Source organism: Trachurus japonicus, chromosome 11 (assembly GCF_045865225.1).
Source record: "Trachurus japonicus isolate A0001 chromosome 11, Traja_1.0".
Lineage (NCBI taxonomy): Eukaryota > Metazoa > Chordata > Actinopteri > Carangiformes > Carangidae > Trachurus > Trachurus japonicus.
This window is the reverse complement of record NC_140917.1, coordinates 6,997,356-7,015,589: the sequence shown is the minus strand read 5'-3', so window position 1 is coordinate 7,015,589 and position 18,234 is coordinate 6,997,356. Positions and strand designations below refer to the sequence as shown.

General features: G+C 38.5%; 1 protein-coding gene across 1 annotated transcript; it reads right to left on the bottom strand.

The window, feature by feature from the left end:
- Window positions 1–8,248: 8,248 nt before the first annotated feature.
- LOC146978093 (chitin synthase chs-2-like) lies at window positions 8,249–15,193 on the bottom strand. Its single transcript, XM_085790813.1, has 19 exons — window positions 14,314–15,193; window positions 13,910–14,093; window positions 13,678–13,773; window positions 13,105–13,266; window positions 12,849–13,023; window positions 12,608–12,709; window positions 12,386–12,527; window positions 12,103–12,303; window positions 11,891–12,006; window positions 11,566–11,734; window positions 11,215–11,394; window positions 10,856–11,134; window positions 10,608–10,767; window positions 10,496–10,524; window positions 10,336–10,400; window positions 9,979–10,089; window positions 9,672–9,886; window positions 9,491–9,584; window positions 8,249–8,626 (listed from the first exon to the last, which is right to left on the bottom strand). The coding sequence occupies exons 1-19, from the start codon at window positions 15,134–15,136 to the stop codon at window positions 8,423–8,425; spliced, it is 3,507 nt and encodes a 1,168-aa protein (XP_085646939.1). The 5' UTR covers window positions 15,137–15,193; the 3' UTR covers window positions 8,249–8,422.
- Between the last annotated feature and the right edge of the window lie 3,041 nt (window positions 15,194–18,234).

The following is an 18,234-nucleotide window of genomic DNA, read 5'->3' as shown; positions in this document are numbered from 1 at the left end:
AACTGTATCAGTGAATTTATGTTTAAGTGCCCAAGATATGGCAAGAAAATAGATGTGTGTTCTCAACTCCCAGAATGCATCACGCCTGGGTTATTATCTTATCATCTATAGCATATTGTAGCTGATCAACCAGTCTTTAGTTTCCTATTAAAAAAAAGAAAGAGTAAGTGCATGAGGGATTTAAAGTGATAGTTGGGTAATTTGAAGTATCAGAATAAGAATCAGCTTTATTGTCCTGTACCAGGTACAATATATGTGGCTTCTCTCCTGGATAGAAATGAAAAAATATGTATATAAACTTGGACATAAAAACATAAACAAAACAGAATTAGTATAGACAGCAGAATGCATGCATTTTCCCTTAAAACCATCAATAAGATCGTTCTCTATGTGCAGATAATTCAAGGACTTTTGTTTGAGGAAGTAAAAACAACCAATCCACAAACCCACAAACTTCTGTACATACAGTAATGAACAAATAGATAGTTGATGTGGTTCTTAAAAAATCAGTTCTTCAGTAAAGTCTCATTGCAACAATCCTTTATTATAAATGTCTACATTAATATAATGAAAAGATTGATGTTGCGTTATATGCTCGTCAATGAGTTCAGGTTTTTCCGAGTTGTGTTTCAATGCATGTGATTAAAGTGTCGGATGAAAAGTGGAAGTGTGTCGTGGAGTCTGAGGAGACGGGAACGAAGGAAGGTCGACTGAAGGAAGTGAGACCATGACCAGGAAACACAGTGATGAGATTTAGACGTGACTGGTACAGAGAAGATCATTTACACTGAAACTGAACTGTGTCCAGCTGTATATAAGAGCGGCTCAGACATGTTCATCAACTCCGAGTGTGACTGTGAAGATGTGGGCAGAGCCTTTATGGCTTAACAAGCATAAGGACGAAGTCTGATCCTTAGCAACCCGCTCATAAAACACAGCTGTACTCGCTCTGCAGATTAGCTACATCATAACGTCTGTACAGTACAGTTTATCCTGGACTCCATGTTCTGCAGGTTTTATGGTGTCTAGCTCTGCTCTGCTGTGTTTAGCAGCGTTGATTTCAGCTCACATAGTGTTACATTTTGATTTATAATTCTCAGTAATGACCGATAATAAGCTTCAGAGTGTTGTGACATAACCTTGTAAATACCGCTGTAAGATTATAGACAAGCTGTGACATAGAAATTATAGTTGTCCAAAAGATTTTCAGTGTTAAGACGAGATAATAAACCATTGTTATCTGTTGTGGTGTCTTTAATTACACTGTGTAAGAAGATTTGGTGTTTCGTACCCGTGCAGGGAAGTTACATAGTGCAGTTTCAGCCGACGCGAGCCGGCTCAGGCTGCAGCGGCAGCACCATTCATCCTATTAACCATTTTTCTACCATTGCAATGAGTCTGGAAACATTATTTTAAGGACGAAAAACTCCGCAATGTTACTTTAAAGCCACATTTTACATTATTTCCACATTGATAATAAACATGTTGTTGTTTATAAACACAGTCATGGATGTTTAGGTTTGGATTAGTGTAAAAAAAAAAGGAAAGTATCTGCCCACTTGAATAATGCAAGTAGGTCTGGATTAGTAAAATAATCTACTGTACAGTATACAGTATAATGTGTTCAATGATTGTGTTTAGTATTTAGTAGGCTATTTTATGAAACGTTTGTGGTTTATCAGATCATTTATAAAACGTAGATAAATTGAACTACAGCATTAAAACATATGGTTTAAACCACTTTATGGTTTAAACTAGAGGAAGATGGTGGTGGTGTTAAACCAAGGTGTTTGTAAAAAACAAACAAACAAAAAAAGACACTGAGACATTGTGGTATTTTCTTCAGTTTAATCAAATTGAAATCAAAAATATTCTGGCCACAGATTTATCTTCATGGTGTTGGTGTCTATACTCACTTCCTCCTGTGAAAAGCTGAAAAAGTTAAAAGAGGACGTGAACTAGAGTAAAAAGGTTGTGAAACCATCATGATAACATCTTTTAAACTTCACATTTCTAAGTTATGAACTGAACTGGGATATGAAACACGACTGGCACAAGATAATGGACAAAGAAAGAAATCTATAAGTGTTTCCTTTAACATGCAGTTTTGTTGTTTTTATATTATGTTCATATATAGGCTATATATTATGATTAAAAGACATCATCCCAGTATATTGACTCATATGAAAGTGTTTTTTCACGTTCACAGTAAAAGACACTGGAGATTAAAACCTGTACCTGCTGCTTCATCCCAAGGTCAAGTTACGTCTAAGAATGTGTTTTTAAAGGAAATAATTAGGCTACTTTATCCTCTTTTTGATAAACTCATCATGGACCTGGAGGACAATATCACATAATGTTCAGAAAGCTCCGTGTGATACAAACACAGCCTCAGACAATGAAAAAAAAAACCCATTTGTGAGCCCATCATGTTATTTTGATGTAGTTCCACATTTTTACCAGCAGAGTGCGCCGTCCATTCATCCCACACACAGTGACGGTGCCACTCTTTTCCTTTTTTTTTTTCTTTTCTTCTTTTCCCGCTAGCCGTAAAAAACCAGAGCAGACCCGCCGCAACCGAGAGGTCGTTTAAGATAATGACTGAGTGAATAGATATTATACTTTGAGTTCTTATTTTTGGAGTGAATTCCCACTTTTGTGAGCAGAGTTGATCGACAAACATCGTCTTTTTGCCCCTTGTTTTGAGAGCGAAAAAACTCAGGTGAGCGCAATATAGGCTACCCTCCAGTTTAACATGCTAGCTGAGTTGTTCATATCCTGTTGTTTACATTATTTTGTGGATATGAAACCTAATCATGTATGTCCTATGTTGTACTATTACAAAATGTAAAGTAAGGAAATCAGAGGCAGGTATAATGGATGTGTATCTAAGTTGAGTTTTAATTGTTCTTTCGTGGGTAATGCAGCAATTAAGCTAGCTAGCACAGCTGGTACAGCAGACCTGTAGTGGAAGCTATAAAGGTGAAAGACAGCTGTTCTTGAGTTTAATAACTATGTTGTTTACCAACAGTAAACTCATGTCTAGTATCTATCTATCTATCTATCTATCTATCTATCTATCTATCTATCTATCTATCTATCTATCTATCTATCTATCTATCTATCTATCTATCTATCTATCTATGTAAAAACATGTATGGATGTTATTCATTTAATATTTTATGTGTAATGTGTAGTGATTCGTTCATGCTTGCTATTATTCATTTACACGATGGATTTATTTGTACAGCTATATGGGATTTTGTTGCCATTGAATATGTGTCCACTGGTTAAAAAAGAGGAATTTTATACTGTAGAATAAATGGGTAGCTAATTGATTTAAGACCATAGAAAATATACATTTTAAGAGAAAATCAATCTACTGCAGTGTGGATTTTGAAGATGGCGAGCCTAAACCCGAACCATCAGACTGGAGAGCAGAGCGCAAGTCTGCGGTTTCTTCATCATGTCTTGAACTAAAGAAGGACAAGCATCTTTTTACTCAGGTAAGATCTCAGGTAAGCTCAAACAAAATCATACTTCCCAATTAGTCAGACATAACTATAAAACTGTAACTATAAAAAGGAATTCAAGATACACTGAAGGATTTAATTATTAGAGTGTTGGTCCAATCTGTCTTCCTTGAGCATACATAACATTTTCTGATGGTGCAAGTTGAGTGAGTGAATGATATCTATCTATCTATCTATCTATCTATCTATCTATCTATCTATCTATCTATCTATCTATCTATCTATTGTCTATCTATCTATCTATCTATCTATCTATCTATCTATCTATCTATCTATCTATCTATCTATCTGCATGTGTCAATGATAACTTAATTATAATTAGATTACATAAGATGACAACTAGTAATATAGGAGTCATAAAACTTCCAGCACACTCTTCCTCAGCCACAAATATGACGTGTTAATTACCGCAACACATTATGTTTTACTTAAAACAACTTAAACTTATAAAAGACTATTAAATTGTAGATTTATAATAAATTACTAGTATTTGTAATAACTCAACTTAACTTATATGATTCAAATTAGTAGCAGTACTAGAAAAAAAGAATAAGTATCAACTCACTTGAGCAGCGTCCTGTCTTCATCCATGTTTCTGACTACTGTGTGATTTTGACTGCTGCTCAGCACTATATGTTTCATCCACATGCCATCGTCATGACAGTAAAGTTAAGCTCAACCCATGATTCATGGTAAAATGCATATACACACAAAAAATGTAAATATGTTCATGAAAATGCAGAAAAATAATTATGATCGTTGTATTTACCAGTGATCATCTCATTGATCTTTTGGACATAAACATCCACATGTGAGTTAGACTATGCAAACTGTGTTATAATTAGGCTACTATCTACATGAGTTATGGCTTGTGAACCTTGTTAGTTATGTAACATTGCTGCTCTGTCTCTTGGCCATAAATCTAATTTGAATAGTCTGTTTCCATCTGTCAAACAACCCCCTCAGGGTCAGTAAACCTGTAATCTGCAAAGTAAATGGTAACTAACGACGAAATAATGTCAAATCAAAGTTATACAATTTTAACTGGATTAATAAACTCATGTATAACAATTGTATTTTCATACTTAAATGGTGGATTCAGCATTTATAAATCAAGTATTATATCATGTCATTTTTGGTAATAAGCTCACTTATTAGTGTGAGTAAATGATTAACAAACTATTTCAATGAACATTTATGCTGCACTTACACATATAATGATTAAGCCATGTGCTAATGGTTAGTGAATGTGTTTAGATTATTATTAGTAGTAGTAGTAATTGACTTACTACTTAGTATTAATGTAGGGAGAATGCTTTATAAATTATAGTATTTAAACAGATGGGAAAATGTGTTGAGAAATATTTGCATACAAGCTTTTACATTCAAAAACATCTACAGGCCACTAGAGGGTAGCACCGGCCCATTAGACCTAATAATTAGTTAAACGATGCACTGACACAACCGGTCACACCTGACAGATCGGCTCTGCTGGTTGCACAGGCCACACACAGAAGCTGAAAAATCCCCAGGTTATTGTATGTACTCTGTCACAACATTTTTTAAATATTTTTTTGCCTTCATTTGATAGTATAGTTGAGAGAGACAGGAAATGGGGAGGCAGAGACAGGGGGAGTGACATGCAGTAAAGGGCCGCCCGATGCATTTAAAAACAGTTTCATGATCTGAACTCTTAGTGCCAATATAAACAGTGGAGCACCAGCTTCATCCTTTCAGATGTGAAGTGAGACAAAGGTAGCAAAACCACAGGTTTGTGGCTGAGATCAAATTGAAAGCTGAGTTTAAAGATTGGAGTGGGACACCAGTGATTGCTGAGGACTTACGTAAATAGGAAGTGATAATTCAGTCATGGCCACATCCATTCATGGGTCAGAACAACATGATGATCTTGACTGACTGTGACTCATAATCAGGACATTTTATTTAATGTAAAAGGCACCAGCATCTACAAGTTTGTAATTTGACTTGACGTATAGGTTAAATTAAGCTATAAACTTGAAGGCTTTTTGTCAAGAATCTCTCTGGAGCTCTAGTAACCGCCCATCAGTGTCAGCCAATCGGAAGAGAGGAGGCTCTGAGCCTCTCTCCTGATTGGCTGACTGTTCCAAGTGAGCTCATAAACATAGAGCAGATTTCATGTAAAACACTCAGAGAAAAGTATTGAATGGTGCATCCAGGTGGGCAGGGCTGTTGTGACATCACAAAATCACAAAATCAAAGGAAGTCCTGATGGCTGGGTTGGGCTGGTTTAAAGGCTCAGTTTCTGATTACAGGCTGTATGCATTTCTCTGTGGACTGAGGCTTTGGTACTTTGACAGTATGTATAGAGCTGCTTTATAATAAAGAAGAACTGAAATGAATGGAGCTTTAGAGGAAATGTCTAGCTTCATAGGATAATTATAACAAACACAATTTATTGTAAAAATTTCATTTTTATTTATCACATATTCACAAATGACCAAAGAATGTTTCCCTTGGCCACATTTCAACCCACAAAATCTCCTAGTGCTCCGACACACACCAATAGGCTAATGTGAAAAAAATATGAATGAGTTATTTGTCAGAAAAGCAACAAAGTTACCAGTGTTGATACAGTTACACACCACAAGATTGTGAAACTAGAAAAAGTTTCACTTGCAGGGCACAGGGTTGATTATTTTCTCCTGTCTGATGGCGTTAGGGAGTATTCATATGTGCACAATGCAACATAAAATGCAGATGTATATGACGTCAGATACATTTTGTGTTGTTCTGCCGGTTTCTGCTTGTACAAGTGTACATAAATATCACACTGTATGTCAGAGGTGACAGTGACTCATCTTCAGGTGAAGAGGGTCCTCTACCTGTATAACAAGTGGAGCATGTGAAAAATGTGGCAGTGAGACCTTTACAATTACCTGAGTAAATCAAGTCAATTAAACTAAAGATGATTGCTTTTTTGCCATTTTGTGAGAATTACAGGCTGGGCCATACTCTTTTGAAGGTATGCTTCAATTACCCAATCATTTCCACTGTAGTTACTTTAATAATTGTTAATTGTCACTTTATGGATGTCGATGCCTATCTGCTGTGGAGATGCAGCACAAAAAGTGATTTAATGTTGCTCAACACTGTCATGACAATGCATTGAAACATTTGGCCAATGTAAAGTTGCTCAACAAACCACAAACACAACATTGACAGATTGCCAGTATTAGGTTATTGCATAGCTAAAAGTGGTTTATTTACACATCAAACAAACTGTGAGCAACGTTGCAATTCATTGTTTCTATTTGACTAATGTAGCTCAAATATAAACAAGCCAGCCTGATAATCTAACCTTCAAACTTGAGAAAGCATAATATGTAATTTTATTAATTGTTAATGATTAGATTGTGAAGGTGTGAAAGCTCCATACAGTGTAAAGGTAGATGTTTCTATTAAAGCTCCAGTATAAAGGTAGTGTAACTACTGTATAAGGCAGCTCTAGATTCTATATTATAGTATATAATACTGTGAAAGTATCACACAGCCTATTGAGAAATTCAGAAATGGATCCTTAAAACCAGTCAGGACTTCCCGTCACCAATTCACATATTTTCATTTTTGGATTAGATTATCCATGCATGACTCCACAAAGAAAGTTTCCAGGATCAAACCCAGAACTTTCTTGCTGTGAGGTTACAGTGCTAACCACTGCACTGAACATTCGCTTCTTTAAAAAAACAGAATAACAGGTGTATGCATTAACATAATTTACAAGATAGATAAAATGTGCAGCATTTCACTGTGATGTCAGAGCACCTGAACCCCCTACCTCTTCTTTTGCTATCCATGATCAGAGTTCTTAACTGTCCAGGTGCACATCTAGATATGCACAATTGGGCACCAGTATAATGACTGTATATACAGTAAACAGTGTAATTATATATGTATGGTATGTGAATGTTGTTTGACTATACACCTAATTAGCCATTAACAGGAAGTTGGAATGAGAGGGTGTCAGCTCAAAGATGATCTGATAAATCACTGACAGTCGCCAGAGGGATAACTCACACACACTGTAAATTTACATTTACTGTGATGTAGCTGCTGCTCCACACTGCAAAATATCTCAATAATAAACTCAAGAGTATGACATGCATGATATGCTTTGAATGTATGAGTTTAATAAAGTCACATTTCCTTAAATAGGGTTCATAAAAGGGGAAATAAGTAAATTCCCATGAACAACATTAAAATGACAGTTATCTTCCCTTCCTTCTATTTTGTTAAATATGAAACATACATATTTGTACATTTGGAATAAAAACAACCAAGCACAAAAAAAAATCATACTTATCTAAACTAACTAAAACGCACAAAACAGGAAAATACAGACAGTTCATTGTTGCAAGTAAAAATACACAGCACAGAAGCTGTTGGCAGGTAAGGCAGCCGACACATATGCTTTGAAGCTCACATGCAAATCCAAGACATTTAACAAATTACAGATAATTACATTTCCATCATGATTATAACCAGTTGAGAGTCAGGACAGCACCTGACATGCTCTGAACCAATATCAGATAGTTTCAATCAGTGAGGTCATCAGTTCTTCTTTGATCTGCTTCTTTAAATAAATCCCTGATTTAAGACTTCTACAAGATTTTCACCATGTAGAGAAGTTCATTAACTCATCTCTGGACAGAGACACAGACAAAGCCACCCCTTTTCACAGCTACTGTTTTAAACGTCAGTTATTCCTCCTCACTTTACAGTGCATTAAATATGGAAGCAGCAAATTTGACAGTGTAACATGACACAACAGATGCTTCATAAATAACATTCACCATGTAACATTTAGTCACATGATATTATCTGGTGCTTTCACTTGTGAGAGTGTGTGTTCACACCATCGTCCCTACATCTGTGCTCGTGCTGTAAAAATTTAAGTTGAACTCATCTACATTGTCTTCAAGCTCAGAGTCCAATTGAGACAAGGACAGGGAGCTGGTGTTGAAATCAGAGTGTAGGTCGGAGTTGGAATCATAGTCGATGTCGACATTGGAGTCAGGGTTGGAGTCAGGGTTGGATTCGGTGTTGGAGTCGGTCTGAGGAGAAACATTAACATCAGTGCAAATTAAAGCCATTGCACCTGGAACACTTAAGGCAAGTGTCTAATCCACATGAGGAGGGTGGGGTACTTTCAGTAATTGAAGAAAAGTGATGGCAGAGCAATTGAATGTTCTTTTCTGTCATGATTTACTTGCAAAACACTGATAATACTATAGTGAGGTAAATTGGGCTCATTAAGATACATTCTTCTGCTAAATGTGTGGAGGCCAACACCTACAAACTCACGTTTCACTGCCCTATAGGTTATAGTTAAAATTTGACTTTCAAGGAGAAGTACAAGCTAGAATTACATAATTATAAAACTATGTACTGGCGTCGGCGATATTTCACAACCTGCCTTTATCAGAGCTTTGTTGAAGTCGTGTTGTGTCAAGTTTTGAGCTACAATACCTTAAAATGACTGTGTTAAAGCTGCACCTGTCCGGACTGATCAAACATGTTGTACGCACAGACAGAGGCTCTGTAACTCTCTAAGGTGTAATGGACTAAGATTAGTATTTGTAGTAAGAATCAGGGGTGAAACTAGCCTATAACATTGTACTAATAAAATATTTTGTGGTGAAACGCGAACAACAGCTGCCAGCCAAACCATATTAAAAAAATAACAAGAACAAACAACCCACCCCCCATATGTGCTAATCTTTAATTTAATCTGAAAACACCACACTAATTAATTGCTCCAAAACAGTCCAGAATTGCTCATGTAGCATCTGTTGTGATGCACAACCCCATCTATATTTTGGTTAATGTTAGTGTTGTGTTGCAGAGCAGTGAACAGGTAAATGTAGGTGGTTGTACATTTTTTCATCACTGGTAACAATTGAAAGAGTTGTAAATACCTTTTCGCCCAGCAGATACAAGTCTTGTTTATCAGATTTTTGCTCCTGAGGCACAGTGTCCATAAAGGCAACATAATGGATGAGGGTGTAGATTCTAGAACAAAAAAGATTTTGATCAGTGAGTGAACATCATCAGCTTCACAACACTCTGGAGAAAAACATCCAAGGTATAAGTGGTTACCTATGATAGAACATGGCAAAGAACTGGATCACCACTGATGTCGCAAACCCCAGGATGAACATGAAGGCAATGGGATCGATCTGTACGTCTTCTCCGGTGTATTCAAGGTTGTGATCGACCTTTGGTAGCTTGATGGCAAATGCGGCATCAAAGATCTGAAGGGTGAAGGTCGCCACTAACCACAGAGCATTCAAGATGAAGAAGGCAAAGTTGACCTGTTTAATGAGGACGATATGATTACTTTAAAATCAACTGCACAGCAGGTTTCTGTTAGACGTAAAGCACAATTCAAGTTCCTCATGCCTACCTTGTTTCTCAGCTCCCGCAAGTCATTGGCCATCTTTTTCTTTTTCTCTTTGTCGTCGGGAAGAGGTTTCAGGTACTTCTCTTGAAGCTCTTTCCAGAACTCCTGTTCCTCCTGCAGAGAAACACAGAAAACCTTCTTATTTAATTACTCTCAATGGGGCAGGACACCCCTGTACTCCTCATTCTTAAAGGCACCTTCAGCTCCTGGTCCTGTTCTTGAATTTTCTTCGTCTGCTTTTTGTAGCACTTGGCAAACAGTATTGCAGCATATCACTGCCATGTGTAGAACAGTGATAATTCAAATAGGATTCAGTAGCAGTCAACAGTCAATACAACTGATAAAATGAGATGCAAGCACCTGGTCAAGGGAATCCTCTTGCAGTTGCATGTCACTGGACAACTCTTTTAGCTGTGTGACCCAGCCTGGAGAAGAGAGCAAGTGTTACCGTTAAATTGTGTTGGAATTTTACCAATATTGAGAAAATTATGCTTATTTTTACCAAATTTTTGGAACTTACATTGGGCCTCAAAAACAGGGGGCACTTGGCTGAAGCACAAACAAAAATTACTAGTGTTATTACAAAGTTTGTATTACTGATGAATTTTAAGTGTTCAGCCTTTAGAGCTTACCTCTGCTCTTCTGCTGTGATCCTGTCATCTTCTACAATTGTATTTTGAGGTTCAGGCTGTTCAGGTTCCTGGATTATGTTCTCCTGGCCAACACTGGGACTCGGAGGAGTGGATCTTTTACATTTACAGCACGCAAAGTACCGCTGGACGATGTTTCTGGCTGCAAAAGTTGAGTAAACATTAACTTTGGCCCTACACGGACAGAGCTAGTGTTTCACTGTAAGATATACCAAGAGTTTGCCACCTACCTTTCTGCACTGTTGTCTGTGGGGTGGTCACTGGCGCTGCACGGGGCCCACCAGCAGGTTTGGTCTCCCGGGTGCCCCAGGACACGTTGTTCAGGTTGACCATTGAGTAAATGGTGAGGAGGAGATAGGCGCTGGGGATGCAGATGATGTAGAGAAGGCCATAGAACACGAGGGGGAATTCCTGAGGATGCATTATAGCAGTGATGATATAAATTGAGGCCATGACGATGACAAACATGCTGGTCGGTGTCAGGATGGTTCTGTCTTTCACCATTGAACCTGAAAGAGAGCAAGATTTTGGGATCAAAGCAGTTTCAAGCACAATGTAATAAAGTTGGACCTTTTGGAACAGAACTTACCAATAATAGACATTATCACCACCAGCATTAGGAATGCATATATTACACTCATGACTCCTGCAATAGTGATCTGAGTGTCCGCCTTGAGTTTAAAGCAAAGGATAAGGTAGATGGACGGGGGTATCACAGATATAACCAGAGCTCCGGCAGCATGGATGTTAAAGACAAAGGCCAAACTACCTGGAGGACACAACAGTAGAAGAAAACACACAGAGCTGAACTTCAGATGTTGTTCTTGCCTTTAACATTCATTTGATGTGCATTATATACTTTCAGTAAACATTTAAAACAACTACAGGCGCAGGGAACACTTTTATAGATGAATGCCTCACGCTCAACACTGACACCAACCTGCAACCAAGAGGCAGATGGTAGCCGGTGCTAGAATGGCTGACATCAAGGCAAAGAGCTGGTAGAACATGAAGGCTTTGGACATGGATGGGTTCCTCTTGGAAATCATTTTGGTGGAGCCCAATATATCCACAACATTGGCCATTGTGGATGGTCCCCATCGGCGACGCTGTAAATGGCAGATAGCCGTTAGCACGCCTAAATGGCTACATGACAACTTATAAGAGCATGAGAGCAGCACTCATTAATGTGATTGGAAGTTATTTAGATGCCAAATCTTAATGGGTTTTTAAATGACCTCTTATCGGCTACAGGCTGTTCTCACCTGGTTGTAGAGTTCTTTGAAGTCTTCAGGCGCGTTGGTGTATGCATCAGATGCAGCATTGTATTCCACTCTCCATCCCTGCTTCAGTAGTAGAGTGCAGAGCCAGCGGTCCTCACCTGAACACAGCAGAAAATACATTCTTGAGGTAAATGCTGAATTGGTCCCAGACTTGAGAATCTGAGTGAGGTACAGGAAGATCTACCAACTGCTACCTTGATCGTATTGGACATAGTGGTTTGCCTCCATGGATTTGGTGGAGTATCTCTTCATCACGTTATCGTCCATCAGCGCCTCTGCTCTGAACAGACTGAAGCAGCCAGGGCTGCAAAGCACGGAGCCAAACACGTGCTCTGCTGTCTTCTGCAGCCAATGACTGACAGCATACTCAAACTTCTGGAACCACACTGCAGGACCTATGGAGGAAACAAAGATGTATTGTATCCCAGCTCAATTTTGCCAAATGTTTGTTTTTTCCGTTTTGTACTTGGTGCCAACCTGATCCAGTGGGGTGAATCCTTCCACATGCTGCCCCAACACGTGGGTACATTTTCAGACGATCAATGAGCAGCATCAGAGCAGCTGGCTGGAAGTCTGTGTCACCATCTAAAGCCAAGAGGTAGGTGTTGTGCTTCTCTTTCTGATGGAAGACAAACAATTGGTTCATTTTTGGGAAATTAGGTGGATGCCTATTCAAGATCATCACATTATTAATCTCACCTGGACCTCTGCTCTCAGATACTTCTCATTCTCTCTCTCCTGCCAGCGCACATAATATTTGGTCATGAGTTTCCAGCCCAGAAGATAGTAAAGGTACATGATCTGCAAAATGAGAATCACCAAAATGTATATCTCTCACAATGCATGTGTCCAAATACTGCTGATTATGAAACAAAATAATGTTCATTTGAACTATGGAAGGATTATAAATGGACTCGTTCATAGTTTGACATCTTCCTACTTGAGACCATCTTTTTTTGTGGCGGATGAGCTCCCTGTCCTTGAAGTGAACTTCGATGGAGTTCCCATGAGGCATGGTGACAACAAGGCGACCTCCGTATGGTGTCCTAATGACTGTCTGATCTGGGATTTGCTGCTTCTTTGTGAAGAACTTATCATCTATGTTTGTGAAGATGCTGATGACAGAGAACAATAAATCATTTTGATAGCAATTCATTTTTCATGACTCTAAACCATCTGTGAGCTGAAGTTCTTACCCATAAACTTCTGTGATGATCTCCACAAGGTTCTTTGCGTAACTGTTGAGGAGACGCTCCTGACTACCGCATGCATCTTCAAACGCGTCATCAAAGTAGATATGAGCTTCAAAGGAGAAATCTTGGATCTTTGATTCTTCCTTTGGTCTATACCTGTCCAGTCTGCAAAGGATGTGAAAACACAAAGAGGGATAATTACTATGGTTAAGAAGAATACACTTCTGCCTGGTCTGAGGATACAAAGTTCTGAAAAATTAAAATCTGACAGTAACAAACTGGGTTTTAAGGGTGTGGATTTGGTCTAAACAGTGATAAGGACATGACAACTCATCCAAAATAAGAAGCAATGCAATTTGTATGTTGCAAAGCAACAAGCTTAATTCACACTCATTCTCTGGGAGACCATATACTTCCACATGTGGGTTGATTCCAGCAGTTATCTTGTCTGACAGCCACAACATTTTCTGTGTGTACAGTACATCAGAACTGGTCCTGTTAATGTTGTAAGTATGTTTGGGGTTGCATTTCTTTTGCTGTAGAGTCAGAGTGCAAAAATGAGAGCAAAAAACTCACCTAAATATTGACACAATGATGTTTATCATCTCATCATAGGTCTCATGCCACATGGTTGCACAGAGATAGACCATCGATGCATCAAATGCTCTGGAACTTTACATGGAAAAAGATTTGTAAATTCTGATTTTTGATAGATATCCACAGTCAATCTCAAGGCGAAGTTTCAAGTCCAAGCAGACCTTGACAAACTGATTGAACAGAATCCCACACCAGCATTAAATACACTTACTTCTTCGTTTTGTTCCTGGTCTGGATGTCAAAGCGGGTGTTGAGTAGCAGTGACTGTTCAATAAAGGCTCCTTCGTACAGCCTCCTGACGAACAAGTCTTGCGTTCTCTGAATCCGATATACATTGAGGTACCAGAGGTGGAGAGTGGCCAACACAAGCCCAAGCCACCATGCCACAGCAGAACCTGAGGGAACACAGAAACAGAAGACCAATGAAATGTGTATGCAATTGATTAAAAAACAAAACAATACAAACATCACAGTGGAAAGTTTGTAAAGATGGATTTTTCTTCTTCAAAGCAACGGCACTGTGACAGACAGGTCAGCATGTGGTACTCTTAAGTAGTTTGCTTTGTTTTCATGTCTACATGTAAAATTAGCTTATACCTGGCTACGTTTCATTACCTGTCAGCATTCCAATGTCTGCTATGTTGGACATGTCCAGGAAGCACAGTGTGTGTGTAACATCCATGACCAGTTGTGGGAACACGCTGCCATTCACACTATGGTTTCTTCCATCCACAACCACACTGCAGTAGCTTGTGAAGTTGATGCCTTCAGTCCCGTTCACACTGTTTTTGTAGTCCTCATAGTAAACAATGACAGGGACGACCAGCAGAGCCATGACAGCCAGAGAAGCCAGGTACAGAGGCATGATGAAGCAGCGTCGCATGGCATGCATCTTGCAGGCCGCAACAGCGAACCAGTGGCAGAGAACTGAGGAGATTAGCTGCACCCCAACAGTGATGGCTATAATCCTTGTCTCACGACTAGGGATGGATTTCACCACCTCCCAGTCCATTTCTGACAGAGGGACGTAGGCTCCCAGCACACTACCAGTCACCACGATCCTGAGCAGGCTGGAGAGGATGTGCAGGATGTTCTGGCCTCTCCTCATGTCTATTGAAAGGTTTTTGAGGAAGATGGAGCTGCTGTTCTCGCCGATCAATCTGAAGTAGTTCTCCCACCAGTTGAAGGACACCAAGAAGGACCCACCAACAGCCAGACCCACCCAAATGATCATCTTGATATCAGTAGGATCTTTCATAATGTATAAGGCAAGGAACACGCCATGACCGATCAGAAGGAGGAGGAAGGCAGTGATGGACGGAAGCAGGAAGCGGTTCCTCTCCTTGGCACTGCACTGAGAGATCACCTGTAGGAAGGTAGAGAGGATGGCTACGCTGTTCAGGATCGTCACATTGGTCACGATGTCCAAGTGCGGCATCGCTACGATGGTGAGGATTGCTGCACCCGCAGACACCACAAACTCAAAGAACAGAACCTGGAAAAGGAGCAGAGTTACATTTACATTACAACATCAGATTATGTTTTTGGTTTGTGTTACTCCAGTGATGAAAGAAGAGGAAAAAAAATTGTTATTGACATATTTCATATTTCATATTTCTCGGTTGTTGAGAAGGAGGCACAAAGTTACAACTTCTTGTCTGGGTTCTCACCAAAGTCACAGTTCTTTTGGCTGGCATCTTTGCGGATTTGTGACACGTCTTCCAGAGGCTTTTGAGGAGCAGCAGAACACTGGAGGCGATGAGAGAGCAGCCGATGCACAAAAGAGCGACGGGTTTCTGCTCTGCAGGGAGAGTCTTTGTTCCTTCATTGGCCAAGGTGATGAGGAGCAGCAGAGACGTCTGAATAAGCAAACAAAGACCAGAGCAGATAAGTGCTTCATGAAATGATAAAGGGAATCACAATTTATGATCAGCGACTTTTTAAAATATATTTTATTTCGATAATCTAGAAGTGTTTTGTTATATCAACTTTTTCTTTTACTTGGCTATAGATTAAGTTTCACACAAACAAATATACACATCAAAAAAAAAGTTACAGACCTTGCTACACAGTGCCAAACCAAACACAGACACAGCCACTACACAAAGACACAGGGTCTTCAGTAGTTTGATCAGTTTCCAGGGCGTTTGTTCATCATCAATGACAGGGAGTTCTCGACAGGTGTCCCACGGTCTCCTGGAGAAGGACACCAACATCAGGAGACATAATAGTGGAAGGTAGCAATGATGCAGGTAGATACTATCTATCTGTCCATCTAACTATCTGTCTGTGTTAATTACTGCAACTATCAACAATCAATGTAAAGCTGGATTTATATCTCTCATTATGTTCATGTTACATCTAGAGCCACAACTGCTCCTGCAACGAATTTTACTCAAAAGAGTTTGAATTCTGTGCATCCAAAAAAGCAAACATGAGAAACTAAACCACATGAACAGTGCAAAATATAGGCTTTACGTAATCGTCAACCATTTGATTGCTAGAATATAGCGGTAAACTGTCTATTCGATAGAGACAATACAATGTTAATGAACATCAGGACAAATTACACAAAGTTAGCCTAATACATTAGATTGGAATACATATTCAAATTTACTTCTGTGAACCCCAGACCAGTTATATAAAGCCAAAAAACAAAACAAAAAACCTAACATCCCACAATGCGCTATTTAAAATCTCAATTCACAGTTTTTCTTCCATACAGTACCAGTAAGATTATAAGAATACAACCCCATCCACATTCTACTAAACATTTGTGTGTTCTGCTTAAAAAAATTAAATGAGATAATTAAGCATGTCAAAGTAAATCACAAATTTTTCAGTCAATTACAGTATGTATTTCTTTCAGTTAAAGTGTAGATTCACAATGAGTTTCCACCATAAGTAATAGAAAAATGAAATCAATAATATATAATAAAACATTTTAAAAGAAAAAGTATTAACTCACTTGAGCAGCGTCCTGTCTTCATCCATGTTTCTGACTACTGTATGACTTTGATTGACTGCTGCTGAGCACTGTGTTTCATCCACATGCCATCACCATAACAGTAGAGTAAGCTCAACCCCTCATTAAGAGCCAACCCTCAAGATAAGGATGTTGGAAGTGGGACGAGGTAAAGTGGAACCAAAGTTTCTGAATACCTTTGAGCTGTAAACGTGTTGAGAAGTAAACCTGGTACACCGACATGGCTGCAGACACATGTTCCCACTTTTTACGTGCAGCAAAATTACAACTCAGTGCACACACACAAAGTAAATTTTAATGCAGAAAAAAAGTTTTCAAGCGTTACTCAGTGAGTTAAATATTTCACTGTCTTTCAGATCCATTTCTAGTTGATTTCATATTCTTTAAAAAACTACAAATATAAATTAATAAAAACATTTCGTAATTGTAATAAATTTCCAATAAATCATATTTTGCAAAATCAGAGGATCTAGTTACTAGTTACTTTACAGTAATCTCAAACATGTTACTGTAATCTCCCTTTCATTATCAATGCAATTGTGAGGTAACAGTTACCTTGATGTAACTGTGGAGTAACTTGTCAGAGGAAAAAAAGTTTCAAATTACTGTGATTTTACAAATATCACATGTTTAATGCTAACATGGTGGAAAACTGTTGAATACTCAATGCTGAGCACAAAATAATAAACTCCAAAAGCAAATTCACATGGAACAAACTGTATTTGTCATTCTCCAAACCAGATTTTCAGATTAAAATCATAAATCATCCTCTGTACAGTGACCTGATCTGGTTCAGTATACAATTGTGTGCCATAAGCGTTGTACATTTAGTAGCATGAGATGCACCCATAATAGTATAGTCGCCAACACACACACACACACACAATGTTTTGAATCAATTCAACACAGATTCAGAGAAAAACAGGTCAGAATCACAAATAATCTTTTCACGATGCTGAAGTAGTCATTTCTGAGAGTAATATGATGCTCTCTTTGGGTTATTTGCCTTGTAATGACTAAAAACATGCATCTAAATGAACTAAATGGAAGCTGTAAGTCTACAGGCCAGATGCATTTATTAGTTGCTTGTATGAAATTTTCTTTTGGCTCTTCTTTTATTACAAATCCTCATTTGGTTGTATTGATTTATTTTCTTTTATCAACATCCACAAGCCTTGTTACTCTCGTGGTTGGTAAGTATTTATTGTCAACGCTGCTGCTGTCCAACATTCAGGAAATTCCAATGTATCATTTAACTAAATTATCTTGGGCTCAATAGTTCTAACTGCACACACAGCGTCATCAGATTCACGTGTAGTGAATACAAATCATATGCAGAAATGACAAATGTGATACAAATGAGCTCTGCCTGCATGAAAAGCATGTTAGCAGTGTCACTGTTTCACGGTGCCATGTGATTTCAGAACAAGAGATACAAAACTAAAGTTTCAATCTACTTTTGAGAATAGATGAAAATAGACACATTACAATAGATTTATGGCTAAGAGGTGCAGTCATTTCATAACTTTTCTTTTTTTCTTCTTTCTTTC